Below are 15,695 nucleotides of genomic sequence, written 5' to 3'. Positions count from 1 at the left end.
ACCAACTGTATGTTCTTCAAAGGATGCACTTAGCATAGTGCCTATCATATGATAAGTATTAAATAAACGCTATCTCTACTATTACAACTACCCCTACAATTATAGTAATGGAGTCTAAACCAGTGAAAGTGGCATCTCCAGCATGTGCTTTTCCCATAGACAGACCTCTGTGAGAACCCAGATTAAAATCCTCCTGTTTAAAGGTTTAATGCCAAAGGACTAAGAGACCTTGCTATACTCATGGCCTTACCAATGGAACTAAAATTCTTATAGTTTGTTGGTTGAAACAGCAGATGAGCACTGTTTTAGTGCTGCTGAGATTGGTAATTGATAAATAACAAAAATGTATTTATTACAGTTCTGGAGGCTGGGAAGTCCAAGATCAAGTCACCAGTAGGTGCACGTCTGGTGAATGTTTGGTCTCTGCTTCCAAGATGACTTCTTGAACACTGTGATCTCACATGGAGAAAGGACAAAAAGAGAGGCACTCCCTCTGTCAGGACCTATTATAAGAGCACCTAACCCCATTCACAAGGAGGACCCCTCATGGCAAAATCACCATTTAAAGGCCCTACCTTTTGATACTATCACATTAGCAGCAGCTGAATTTTGGAGGGGACACATTTGAACCATAATAAGCACTTTCAAAAGCTATTATGCTTTGCCAACTTTTTTTCCCCATTGAATCTACAGGTGAACCAACTTTAGTAAAGCTTCTCTATAGCCTTGTATTAGTCTGCTCTCATGCTGCTAATAAAGATATACTTGAGCCTGGGTAATTTACAAAGGAAAGAAATTTAAAGGACTCACAGTTCTGCATGGCTGGGAGGCCTCACAATCATGGTGGAAGGTGAATGAGAAGCAAAGTCATGTCACACAATGGCAGCAGGCAAGAGAGAGCATGTGCAAGGGAACTCTTTACAAAACCACAGATCTCATGAGACTCATTCACTATCATGAGAATAGCATGGGAAAGACCTGCTCCCCATGATTCAATTACCTCCCTCTGGGTCCTTCCCATGACAGGTGGAAATTATGGGAGCTACAATTCAAGGAGAGATTTGGGTAGGGACACAGCCAAACCCTGTCAGGCCTGAAAGTCTTGCTATCACTTTAAAACGAGATTAGATTTTGGGGCTTGTCCTCTCTCACAGTTCATTTGTGAGTTTATGATGTAATCATCAGAAGACAAGCCTATGTGTCCCATTTGAAAGTTCTTAGTGACCGTCTTACTATTGGTTCACACTTAAAGCGTCTTTAATACATAGAGCTATGTTACAGGGCAGGGCTTCTCAAGCATTAATGTGCATGTGAGTCACCTGGGAGTCTTGTTAGGTGGCGGATGCAGCAGCTCTGGTGCCAGGCTGAGATTCTGCATTTCTCACAAGCTCCCAGGTGATGCTGATGACACAGATCCATGGACAACACTTGGAGATGCAAAGTTAAAAGTAATATAGCTAAGTAAGTGACAAAGGTTGGATTTAAACACAGGTTTGTCTAATTCCAAAGGCTATGTCTTTTCCACAATACGAGATTCAGAAATAGAAAGCTGAGTAATAAATGAGAAATTGTGTTTAAGCCTAATTATTAGTTATTTGGGATTACTATAATCTGTAATGTTAAAATTTAGAATCCTTTTCTCAGAGAATAAAGAGAGGTACATTAAGCTGGAGAAAAATGTTTTTGAAGAAAGGACAGTGATAATTTAATAGGATAAAAATAAAGAATATAAAAGGTGGAAAGGTTACAAAAGACAGGTGATAAGTATTTACATTTTTTTTTCTGAGATAGGATTTCACTGTGACCAAGGTTTGAGTGCAGTGACCTGATCTTGGCTCAACTCAACCTCCACCTCCTCAAGTGATCCTCCCACCTCAGCCTCCTAAGTAGCTGGGACCACAGGCATGTGCCACTATGCCTCGCTAATTTTTTATAATTTTGGTAGAGGCAAGATTTCACCATGTTTTCCAGTTTGGTCTCAAACTCCTGAGCTCAGAAGATCCACCTCGGCCTCCCAAAGTGCTGGGATTACAGGCATGGGCCACTGCACCCAGCACTATTTACATTCTTAAAAAGCCACAACTTGCCACATTTCCAAAATGGTAACCACAAACGTCACATACCATATTCACCAAGGGTCTCTGACCACCCTAGCACCTGCCAGGTGACAATAACAACGGACAATGTGACTAGGGAAGAGAGCATCATGGCACAAAGAGATGAGGCCCATCTTCCATTTTTCACCAGCATTCTGGAAAATGGCCAGGTCTACTGGCAATAGAGCAAGCCCAGAGCCATGCCAGCCTTGCAGGGCTGGCTGTGAGCACAAACCTGTGAGGTCTCCTTCACAGAACAGCTCATTAAATAGAAAATGAAGGATTTTGTCTGTACAATCGTGATGTTTCTGGATCAGACAAATCTAAATTTGTACAGCCAGAGAGGTTTCCTCTGGATTTCGTATTAAAGGCAATTTCAAAGCCCTACAGAAAGTGTACACCCTGTGTGTTTTTCATTAGACCATAAAAAACACCATACTAGCACAGGCCAGGGAATATCCAGCAGTATTTTGTATCTGACATTGGCACCATCTGAGGTTTTTGAAGAACATAATGTCCTTTTTGTCATTAACTGCAAAAGTTTAGGAAACCTCACAAACACACCTCCAGCCTCCTCTGATGTCCTGTTTTCCATCATTTCTAAACATGCCTAGAGCCTTCCTGATTCTGTATGTTTATTACCTACTGTTTAGACTTGAATGTTCTTTTACTAGTCCTAACCTATTTTCAAAGGACTTTGTATTTATTCTATCTCAACTCATTTTGTTCATGTATTATTTTCTGTATTAGAATCTAAGATCCTATACTATTTTATACTTATTTTTGAGGTAGTATCTTTCTCACAAGACTGTGAATTCTAGAAAGCCTAGAACTTAACTTAGACTTTGTATCACTGGTACCTAGCACAGCATCAAGCAAACAGTAGGCTTTCAAAAAAATGTTGGATGAAAACAAGAATAAGCTCTAGTGCAGAGATCTGATTATCACATAGTGTCATTTATTAGAAGAATCTCAAGTTTTTAAAGGAATGGAATTTCCTTTAAACTATCTTTTATTGGTTTATTTAATTCTGTTATGTAAAGATTTAGGAAATAGCCAGTTGAAGACCTACTCATTAACCCAATACTTTCCAGTTCTTTTTAATTCTAATCATAGATATTTACTGAACATCTATAAGCCATAACCAGGAATACTGCAGGGTACAGTTCTTAAGTTCACATACCCATATTCTCTTTGAGGATATTCAACCATACAACAATAGTGAGCATGTCTTGTGTGAATTCTGAAAGAAAAGCTAGTATATAACATATATACCACATACCTGATCAAATTGGGGGTCTTCTCCACGTTGCAGAGATTTTGTCAATGGCTTTTCCTAGCAAGAAAAAGAATATATGCAAGAATAGTTATTAGAGTCTCTTAAATAGTATAAAAGAAATGTTATTATTATTCCATTTTTTTCTCACTCATTTCATTATGGAATGGGGAGGTGCCAATGTTTAAACGAGTGAGGAATTCTCCCTTAGGTATTTTAACCATAGTAGGTGTGTTTGATCATTACTGCCATGACTCTTGCTATTCACCTAAACACATACCTCTTTGACCAAAACATTAAGAATCTGATACTTAGGGAAACACAAATGAAAACCGCAATGAGATATCACCTCATACCTGTCATAAAGACTTTTATCAAAAAGACAACAGATAATAAGTGTTGGTGAACATGTAGAGAAAAAAGAACTCTTGCATACTGTAAATTAGTAGAGCGACTGTGGAAAAAAGTATGGAGGTTTTTCAAAAAGTTAAAGATAGAACTACCATATGATCCAGTAAGTCACCTTCTGAGTATGTATTCAAAGAAAATGAAACCAGTATCTTGAAGAGACATCTGCATGCTTGAAGAGATATTGAGCATTATTCACAATAGCCAAAATACAGTAAGTCTGAGAGTCCGTCAGTGGATGAATGGATAAAGAAATGTGCTATACATATACAATGGAAGATTATTTAGCCTTAAAAAAGGAAATCTGGTTATTTCTGACAACATGGACAAACCTGGAGGATATCATGCCGGGTGTTATAAGCCAGGCACAGAAAGACAAATACTATACAATCTCACATAACCCTGAAATTTAAAAAGAGTCAAATTCACAGAAGCAGAGACTAGAATGGTAGTTACTATGGGCTGGTGAGAGAGGGATGAGAGGAAATGAAAGATGTTGATCAAAGACTACAGTTTCATTTAGATAGGAAGAATAAGTTCTGGAAAGCTACCGTATAGCATGGTGACCACAGTTAATAATGTATTGTGCTATGGCCTGAATATATCCCCCCAAAATTCATATGCTGAAACCTAACCTTCAAGGTGATGGTGTTAAGAGGTGGGGCTGGCCAGGCGCTGTGACTCACATCTGTAATTCCAGCACTTTGGGAGGCCGAGGTGGGAGGATCATGAGGTCAAGAGATCGAGACATCCTGGCCAACATGATGAAACCCTTTCTCTACTAAAAATACAAAAATTAGCTGGGTGTGGTGGCACAAGCCTGTAATCCAAGCTACTTGGGAGGCTGAGGCAGGGGAATCACTTGAACCTGGGAGGAGAACATTGCAGTGAGCTGAGATCATGCCACTGCACTTCAGCCTGGTGACAGAGCAAGACTCCATCTCAAAAAAAATAAAATAAAATAAAATGAAATGTTGAAAGTAATACACCATTCCAAGTCCCTAACTTCAGAAGGAAAGAAACGTTTATTTATTAGACTGGTATTGAGTCTAATAAATAAACATATCAATCATACATTTACTAGGAGTAACTGGTGAATTTGGGGCATGTGATTTGTCTTGCACCACATGTAGCTCTCTTAAAAAATAATATTTGTAGGAACAAGAGTCTACTACAGAAACAATTCTCCCTAATCATGACATCTTTGTTCACGTTAGGAAGATTTAACTGATCTTCAGGCAGGGCATTTCATGTTACTTTTCCTTATTTTTGTGTGTGCGTGCGTGTGTGTGTGCGTGTGTGTGTGTGTGTGTGTGTGTGTGTATTTCTTTGCAATGGAAGTTCCCTCTGATCCAAAATTTGGTTAGGATTAGAAACAATGTAAAAATTATATATCAAAAAATATTACCTTTTCCTCTGGCCAATGCAGGTTCCCTAGCAAGATTCCATTTATATTTAGCTGCTCACATAGACTCTCTCACTGTGGGCCTAACCATTTTTCCAGTCCTCTCTACTCACAAAGATGATCTATACCTAAGGCAGATGCAAACCCCCACCCCTGCCCCATACTGTCTTTGTTCTTGAAGAAATGCACATGGTGGTCTCATCCTGCAAGACTGAGATTTCACCAAGAGCCTTAGAAATCAACTACTCTGTCTCCATTGCTAATTATACAGGTTCAAAATGTATATTCATCTAAAATACAGATAATACTGTGTTCTTATGAGTAACATTTTCTTTTGAAAGTATACTATGTAGATATAATGAACAGATACTATATGTTTATTCATCACTCAACAGCAACTGAGGGTTCACAATGTGTCAAATGCTACCGGGGTGGAATACTGAAGAACACACGATCCTGATATCCACTACTAGAGAGAAGAGTCGAGTCTGAGAGGGGAAATGTGGTTAATTTCTTCTTATGAGTCTTGTCTCTACTTATTCATTATTCAAACCTCAGGTGAACTATCACTTCCTCAGGGAGGCCCTTCTCTGAACCATCCCCTAACACCTGTGTGCTCCTCCCTGGTACATGCCTGCAAAGATTCAGTATTTGTCCTTTCATAGACCTTACTGTTGAGTAAAATCACATCACAGCCATCATCTTGTGCAATTACACACTCATGAGTGAGGTAACAAGCACCATCCTTGCTAGGTGGCAATCCCCAGAAATGCAGTGACTGTGTTTCTCTCAACACTTAAAGTCACGGGACAGAGCATAGCTTGCCTGACATGTAGCATTCCACCCAACGTGTAGCATGGGACACACTGTGAACCCTCAGACACTGTGGAGTGATGAATACATATAGTATTTATTCATTGTATCTAAATCGTATACTTAGAACAGAAAATGTTTGTTTACCCATAAGAACACAGTATGCTCTGTATTTTATATGAATACACATTTTGAACCTGTATATTTGGCAACGGAGACAGAGTAGTTGATTTCTAAGGTTCTTGGTGAAACCTCGGACTTGTAGGCTGAGACTACCACGTGCATTTTGCTTGGTGCTGGCTAGGCATTTGCCAAGTTCATAAAAGTTCTAGGGCAGTGGTATCCAGTTTCTTGAAATATGAAAATCCCTTTATTTTCTGTATATATGTCTTGTTTTAAGTTTTAAAGTTTTAAAAATACTTTTTATTGTGGTAAAATATACATAGCAGGATACTTAACACTTTAAAGTGTACAAATCAGTGGCATTAAGTACATTCAAATGTTGTTCAAATATCATCATTACCTATTTTATGAAGACCGTTTTTAATTCCAGAAATGTTCAAAAAGTTCTCAACCAGAAAACACACACTCACACTCCAAACATACAAGATAGTAATTTTACTTTAGTATCTACTGTTTAAAACTATACATAATGACAGAGAGCTAATACTGCAGCTCCAATGATACTTTTAAATAGCTCTGGACTGGGGATGGTGGCTCAGGCCTGTAATCTTGGCACTTTGGGAGGCCGAGGCGGGTGGATCACCTGATGTTGGGAGTTTGAGACCAGCTTGGCCAACATAGTGAAACCCTGTCTCTATTAAAAGTATAAAAATTAGCTGGGTGTGGTGGCAGATGCCTATAATCCCATCTCCTTGGGAAGCTGAGGTGGGAGAATCACTTGAACCTGGGAGATGGAGGTTGCAGTGAGCCGAGGTCGCACCACTGCACTCCAGCCTGGGTAACAGAGTGAGACTTCATCTCAAAAAAAAAAAAAGGAAAAAAAAGGCTCTGTACCATAGTAGCAAAAATCAATACTGCTTCTATATATACTAGAAACATGGGAATACATCCATATGGGAGACCTTAAATCCCAGCCAAGTGATAACTCAGCACACCTGTGGGTCTGTAGGCCCTTACAACAACTCAGGAGTTCACATCGTGGGAGCGTGGAAGGCAGTCCTCTTTCACTATTACCTAAAAGAGGGTCCTGTCGCAGTGGAGAAAGAAAGGTGACTGTTTCCACCCACATCCCAAAGCTCCTCATACCTCAAAGTTATTTTTGACCCACTACAAATTGAATAGGAAGATGATAAACATGATATTTTATACTTACACATTTTTGCATACATATGAAGGAAACAATATATTGCCAGGCTCACTTTCTCTAGTAGGCAAAGTTGATATAAGCTGTCGCTATACATAAAAGTGAAGTCCATTAGCTAAGAACCTGGGGTCAATGCCTCAATAAAATAACATACTAAGTTTTCCTTAACTATTTTTATGCAACTATATTGTTTTTTTTTTTTGTGAGATGGAGTCTTGCTCTGTCGCCCAGGCTGGAGGGCTGTGGAGTGATCTCGGCTCACTGCAACCTCTGCCTCCTGGGTTTAAATGATTCTCCTGCCTCAGCCTCAGCCACCGGAGTAGTTGGGATTACGGGCATGTGCCACCACGCCTGGCTAATTTTTTTATTTTTAGTAGAGATGGGGTTTTGCCATGTTGACCTGGCTGGTCTGGAACCCTTGACCTCAGGTGATCTGCCCACCTTGGCCTCCCAAAGTGCTAGGATTACAAGCGTGAGCCACTGCTCCTGGCCACAAATATATTGTCTTAATCATATTCTTTTAAATGTCACTTTCCAGATGAAGCCCCTCCTCAGGCGTCCCTGGCAGAGTCACCTGTTAGTTGTCACACAGTACTTTATTTGAACCTATTCCTGTCAGCATTCCCACCATGTTGTAACTTGTCTGTCTCCTTCATACCCCAACACAGTTGGAACTTATCAAGGTGTGTTAAATGCCTGACTATATCTCTATGCATTTGGAAAGATAGCTTTGGGCACAGAGAATCAGGTTCACATTTTAACATAACCAAGATTTTCTTTGCATCAACATAGATTTTATCAGTGAAATGAGGCTTAAGAGTACACCTAGGGGAGAGAATATCACAGTGGCTAAAAAATAAAGAGAACAAAAGATGAAAGAAAGGAAGGAAGAGAGGGAAAGAACGTAAGAAAGAGGGAGGAAAGAAAGGATGAGGGAAGAAATGAAGACAGGAAGGAGGAAAGGAAGAAAAAAAAGGAAGGAAGATGGAGGGAAGGAAAGGGAATAAGAGAAAGAAGGAAGAAACGAAGTAAGGAGGAAGAAAGGAAAGAAGGGAGGAAGGATAATAAAGAGAGGAAAGGAGAGAAGCAAACTTGCTCCAGTTCAGAAGAGAGCCATCGGAATACGAGGTAAAGATCAGTAAGTCTCAGGCCTGCTTCAGAAAAGAGACCTGTAAATCAGAGACCTGAAACTATGAAAGTACTACAAGAAAACAGTAGGGAAAATCTCCAGGATGTTGGTCTAGGCAAATTTTCTTGAGTAGCGAAGTATTGAAATTCGAGTATGAATTAACACCAAGACAAAAGTATGCCAAATTGCAGGGTCTTTTATGGCCGGTGACCACAGAGGACTCACGTCTCTCCAACCTGTGGCGTTGAACTCAGGGACAGCAGGGTTTTTAAGCTGAAAAACCACATCCTGGTTTTAGGACCCAGAGGGTGAGGAGCGGGGATGGGGATGAAGGGCTTCAGACATTTTGAGGGCTAGTGGATTCTGTAAATCACCTCCTGGGCGGAGACAAGGGTGAGGGGGGCTCCGGACATTCCAAGGGCCAAGGGACTTTTGTCACTCCGATTGTTACTTAAGTGGTCTACAGAAGTCAAGATAAATGTTAGTTTACACATTATCTGGGTAGTGGTGGAAGTCACAGATCTTAGTTACTTATTATGAGTTGCAGGGGCCAAGATGGCATTAGCTTAGGCTGCTTATTCTGGTACTGATAAGAAAAGGTAAGCAGCTTTACATAGTGGGCATTTTTCAGAGCAAACTAGCAGCTTTATTTACAGAAGCCAAACACAGCATTATCTTATAAAATGGCGTTGCTCAGGTTCTGGCTCTAGGCCAGCTATAGCACAATATCACAGTAGTACCCCACAAGCACAGGCAACCAAAGCAAAAACTAACAAATGGGGCCAGGCGCGGTGGCTCACACCTGTAATCCCAGCCCTTTGGGAGGCTGAGGCGGGCAGATCACAAGGTTAGGAGTTCAAGACGAGCCTGGCCAACATGGTGAAACCTTGTCTCTACTAAAAATAAAAAATTAGCTGGGCATGGTGGCGCATGCCTGTAATCCCAGCTACTCGGGAGGCTGAGGCAGGAGAATTGCTTGACCTGGGACCTGGGAGGCGGAGGTTGCAGTGAGCCGAGAGCATGCCACTGTACTCTAGCCTGGGATACAGAGCAAGTCTCCATTCTCAAAAAAAAAAAAAAAAAAAGAAAAAAAAAGGGAGGATCCAAGATGGTGGATTAGACACAACTCCAGTGCACAACACCCAGCGAGAGAGACGCAGAAACCCAGAGATTTCCTAGCTCCAACTGAGGTACCAGGTGCATTTCAGCCGGTCTGGTCTGAGGGTGAGCAAAGCCCACTCAGTGCACACCAAGGTGGGGAGGAGTGCTGTTTCACCCAGAAAGTGCATCTGACCAGCGAGTTGGAAGCTCCACCTCTGGTGCTCCGGTCCAGATATAGCGCTTCTCCCAAAGCCTCAGCAATACACAGAGCAGGGGATCTTTGCCAGTCAAGTGCGGAGTTGAATAAGAGTCTGCAGACTGAGCTATCACCCCCTGCCCCACCCGGAGAGAGAGGGAGCTGTAAGCGGGAGCAGCTGGGCGGCCCCTACCCCATGACCCGAGAGAGTGAAAGCTGAAAGGGGGAGACTGTCTGGTGTGGCTGGGCGGGTCCCTACCCTTCCCTACAAACCCCAGAGGGCTGAAGCTCTGACTCTAGTGGGTTTCGTAGCCAGTGCCACAGTCTGAGATGAACCCTGAATGAATCCAGCCCAGTGGAGGAGGGGCACAACCCACTAGAGGGTGGGACTGGGCTACAAGTTTTAACAAAAAACACAGGAAGCCTGTGTAGCAATGGGACGGACGGCGTTCTTGACAACCCAGCAGCACCTATAGGTCAGCAGAAGAGGAGGGCCTAATCTCCCAGCATAAACAAAAAAGACACAGGAAGCTTCCCTAGTAACCTGAAGGAATCCCTAGAAACCCAGTAGCACCCCCCACAGGCAGACAAGCAACCTCATCAAGCAGCTCTTACCACAGCCAGGTAAATCCATAAAGATGGGAAAAAAAAACAGCGCAAAAAAGGTGAAACCATCAAAGACCAGAACACCTCTTCTCCTTCAAGGGATCACAACTCCTCAACACAGGATCACAACTTGACCAAGAAGGAGTGTGAAGAATTGACGGAAACAGGATTCAGAAGGTGGATAATAACAAACTTTTCAGAGCTAAAGGAACACGTCCTAACTCAATGCAAAGAAATCAAAAACATTGAAAAAAGGTTAGATGAAATGCTAACTAGAATAACCAGCTTAGAGAAGAACATAAAACACTTGATGGAGTTGAAGAACACAGCACAAGAACTACGTGAAGCAAACACAAGTTTTAATAGCTGAATCGATCAAGCAGAAGAAAAGATATCAGAGATTGAAGATCAACTCAATGAAATAAAAAGAGAAGGCAATACAAGAGAAAAAACAGTGAAAAGAAATGAACAAAGCCTCCAAGAAATACGGGATTCTGTGAAAAAACCTAATTTACGCTTGATCGGTGTACCTGAATATGATGGGGAGAATGAATCCAAGCTGGAAAATACACTTCAGGATATTATCCAGGATAACTTCTCAAGCCTAGCAAGGCAGTCCAAATTTCGAATTCAAGAAATACAGAGAACTCCACAAAGATATTCTTCAAGAAGAGCAACCCCAAGGCACATAACTATCAGATTCACCAGGGTCGAAATGAAGGAAAAAATGCTAAGGGCAGCCAGAGAGAAAGGTCAGGTCACCCACAGAGGGAAGCCTATCAGATTCACAGTAAATCTCTTGGCAGAAAGTCTACAAGCCAGAAGAGAGTGGGGGCCAATATTCAACATCCTTAAAGAAAAGAACTTTCAACCCAGAATCTCATATCCAGCCAAACTAAGCTTCATAAGTGAAGGAGAAATAAAATCCTTTACGGACAAGCAATTATTGAGAGATTTTGTCACCACCACACCTGCCCTACAAGAGCTCCTGAAGGAAACACTAAGCATTGAAAAGAACAAGTACCAGTCACTGCAAAAGCAAACCAGTTGGCAAAGACCAAAAATGCAATGAAGAAAATGAGTCAACTAATGAGAAAGAACACCAGCCAGTAACAAAATGGTAGGATCAAATTCACATATAACAATATTAACATTGAATGTAAATGGCCTAAATGCCCCAATCAAAAGACACAGACTGGTAAAAAGTCAGAACCCATCAGTGTGCTGTATTCAAGAAACCCAACTGACATACAAAGACACACATAGACTCAAAATAAAGGGATGGAAGAAGATTTACCAAGCAAATAGAGAACAAAAAAAAGCAGAGGTTGCAATCCTAGTCTCTGATAAAATGGACTTGAAACAAACAAAGATCAAAAGAGACAAAGAAGGACATTACATAATGGTAAAAAGATCAATCCAACAGGAAGAGCTAACTATCCTAAATATATATACCCCCAACACAGGAGCACCCAGATATATAAAGCAAGTTCTTAACGACCTAAAATGAGATTTAGACCCCCACACAATAATAGTGGGAGACTTCAATACTCCACTGTCAATATTAGACAGATCAACGAGACAGAAAATTAACAAGGATATCCAGGACTTGAATGCAGAGCTGGACCAAGCGGATCTAATAGACATATACAGAACGCTCCACCCCAAATCCACAGAATATACATTTTTTCTCAGCACCACATTGCACTTACTCTAAAATTGACCACATCATTGGAAGCAAATCACTTCTCAGCAAATGCAAAAGAACAGAAATCATAACAAACAGTCTATCAGACCACAGTGCAATCAGACTAGAACTCAGGATCAAGAAACACACTCAAACCCGCACAACTTGGAAACTGAACAACTGGCTTCTGAATGTTGACTGGATAAACAATGAAATGAAGGCAGAAATAAAGATGTTCTTTGAAACCAACGAGAATGAAGACACAACTTACCAGAATCTCTGGGACACCTTTAAAGCAGAATTGAGAGGGAAATTTATAGCAATAAATGCTCACCAGAGAAGAGAGGAAAGATCTAAAATTGACACCCTATCATCAAAATTGAAAGAACTAGAGAAGCAAGATCAAAAAAACTCAACAGCTAGCAGAAGACAAGAGATAACTAAGATCAGAGCAGAACTGAAGGAGATAGAGACACAAAAAACCCTTCAAAAAATCAATAAATCCAGGAGCTGGTTTTTTTAAAAGATCAACAAAATAGAACGCTAGCCAGATTAATAAAAAAGTAAAGGGAGAAGAATCAAATAGATGCAATAAAAAAAGATAAAGGGGATATCACCACTGACTCCACAGAAATACAAACTACCATCAGGTATTACTACAAACAGCTCTATTCACATAAACCAGTAAACCAGGAAGAAATGGATAAATTCCTGGACATTTGTACTCTATCAAAACTAAACCAGGAGGAAGCTGAACCCTGAACAGAACAATAACAAGGGCTGAAGTAGAGGCAGCAATCAATAGCCTACCAACCAAAAAAAGTCCAGGTCCAGATGGGTTCACAGCCGAATTCTACCAGACGTACAAAGAGGAGCTGGTTCCATTCCTCCTGAAACTGTATCAAACAATACAAAAGGAGGGAATCCTCCCTAGCTCATTTCATGAGACCAACATCATCCTGATACCAAAACCAGGCAGAGACTCAACTAAAAAAGAAAACTTCAGGCCAATATCCATGATGAACATCAATGCAACAATCTTTAATAAAATACTGGCAAACAGATTGCAACAGCACATCAAGAAGCTTATCCATCATGACCAAGTAGGCTTCATCCCACGGATGCAAGGCTGGTTCAACACACGCAAATCCATAAATGTAATCCATCACATAAACGGAACCAAAGACAAAATGCACATGATTATCTCAGTTGATACAGAGAAGGCCTTTGATAAAATTCAACAGTCCTTCATGCTAAAAACTCTCAATAAACTAGGTATTGATGGAACATATCATAAAATGATAAAAGCTATATATGACAAACCTATAGCCAATATCATACCTAATGGGCAAAAGCTGGAGGCATTCCCTTTGAAATCTGGCACTAGACAAGGATGCCCTCTCACCACTCCTATTCAGCATAGTATTAGAAGTTCTAGCCAGAGCAACCAGGCAAGAAAAAGAAATAAAGGGTATTCGATTAGGAAAGGAGGAAGTCGAACTGTCTCTACTTGCAGGTGACATGATTGTATATCTAGAAGACCCCATCATCTCAGCCCAAAATCTTCTCAAACTGATAAGCAACTTCAGCAAAGTCTCAGGATACAAAATCAATGTGCAAAAATCACAAGCATTCCTATATACCAATAACAGACAGAGAGCCAAATCAAGAGCGAATACCCATTCACAATTGCTACAAAGAGAATAAAATACCTAGGAATATAACTAACAAAGGATGTAAAGGACCTCTTCAAGGAGAACTACAAACCACTGCTCAACAAAATAAGAGGGGACACAAACAGATGGAGAAACATTCCATGCTCATGGTTAGGAAGAATCAATATTGTGAAAATGGCCATACTGCCCAAAGTAATCTATAGATTCAATGCTATCCCCATCAAGCTACCAATGACCTTCTTCACAGAACCGGAAAAAAACACTTTAAACTTCATATGGAACCAAAAGAGAACCTGCACAGCAAAGACAATTCTAAGCAAAAAGAACAAAGCCGGAGGCATCACCCTGCCAGACTTCAAACAGTACTACAAGGCTACAGTAATCAAAACAGCATGGTACTGGTACCAAAACAGAGACATAGACCAATGGAACAGAACAGAGGCCCCAGAAGCAACACCACACATCTACAACCATCTGATCTTTGACAAACCCAGCAAAAACAAGCAATGGGGAAAGGACTCCAAGTTTAATAAATGGTGTTGGGAAAACTGGCTGGCAATGTGCAGAAAGCAGAAACTGGACCACTATCTGTCACCTTACACTAAAATTAACTCCAGATGGATCAAAGATTTAAACATAAGACCTAACACCATAAACATACTAGAAGAAAAGGTAGGCAAAACCATTCAGGACATAGGCATAGGCAAGGACTTTATGACTAAAACACCAAAAGCAATGGCAATAAAAGCCAGGATAGACAAATGAGATCTAATTAAACTCCAGAGCTTCTGAACAGCAAAAGAAACACTCATTAGAGTGCATCAGCAACCAACAGAATGGGAAAAAATTTTTGCAATCTACCCATCTCACAAAGGGCTAATATCCAGAATCTACAAAGAACTAAAACAGATATACAAGAAAAAAACAAACAACCCCATTCAAAAGTGGGTGAAGGATATGAACAAACACTTTTCAAAAGAGGACATATATGAGGCTAACAAACATATGAAAAAATGCTCATCATCACTGGTCATTAGAGAAATGCAAATCAAAACCACACTGAGATATCATCTCACGCCAGTTAGAATGGCGATCATTAAAAAATCGGGAGACAACAGATGCTGGAGAGGATGTGGAGAAATAGGAACACTCTTACACAGTTGGTGGGAGTGTAAATTAATCCAACCATTGTGGAAGACAGTGTGGTGATTTCTCAAGGATCTGGACATAGAAATTCCATTTGACCCAGCAATCCCACTATTGGGTATATACCCAAAGAACTATAAATCGTTCTACTATAAAGACACATGCACACGTATGTTCATTGCTGCCCTGTGTACAATAGCAAAGACCTGGAACCAACCCAAATGCCCATCAATGATAGACTAGACAAAGAAAATGTGGTACATATACACCATGGAATACTATGCAGCCATAAAAAACAATGAGTCTGTGTCCTTTGTAGGGACTTGGATGAATCTGGAAACCATCATTCTCGGCAAACTGACCCAAGAACAGAAAGCCAAGCACCGTATGTTCTCACTCATAGGTGGGTGTTAAACAACGAGAACATGTGGACTCAGGGAGAGGAGCATCACACACAGGGGACAGTTGGGGGCATACAGGAGAGACAACGGGGGTGGGGAGGAAGGGGAGGGTGGGGAGGGATAACAAGGGGAGAAATTCCAGATATAGTATGCACCTAAAGTAAAATAAAATAAAAAATTTAACAAATGGGATCACATCAAGTTAAAAAGCTTTTCACACATAACATACAGGCGCATGGCTCACACCTGTAATCCCAGCACTTTGGGATGCTGAGGCGGGCGGAACACGAGGTCAGGAGTTCGAGGCCAGTCTGACCAACATGGTGAAACCCCATCTCTACTAAAATTACAAACATTAGCTAGGCGTGGTACCAGGCACCTGTAATCCCAGCTACTTGGGAGGCTGAGGCAGGAGAATTGCTTGAGCC

At 40.9% G+C, this 15,695-nt stretch overlaps 1 protein-coding gene across 12 annotated transcripts in view; it reads right to left on the bottom strand.

Annotated features, from left to right (window-relative positions):
• FRY (FRY microtubule binding protein) overlaps positions 1-15,695 on the bottom strand; it is a 469,586-nt gene that overhangs the window by 191,610 nt on the left and 262,281 nt on the right. For all 12 annotated transcript variants that reach the window (XM_032294839.1, XM_032294841.1, XM_032294838.1 and 9 more), the window contains one exon: positions 3,379-3,432. In XM_032294839.1, coding sequence (XP_032150730.1) covers positions 3,379-3,432 — 54 coding nt within the window. The remainder of the gene's footprint in view (positions 1-3,378; positions 3,433-15,695) is intronic.

This window comes from Sapajus apella, unplaced genomic scaffold (genome assembly GCF_009761245.1).
Source record: "Sapajus apella isolate SASKATOON/1434 unplaced genomic scaffold, GSC_monkey_1.0 scaffold32, whole genome shotgun sequence".
Lineage (NCBI taxonomy): Eukaryota > Metazoa > Chordata > Mammalia > Primates > Cebidae > Sapajus > Sapajus apella.
Note: the sequence above shows the minus strand (reverse complement) of the source record. Positions and strands in the feature narration are given on the sequence as shown.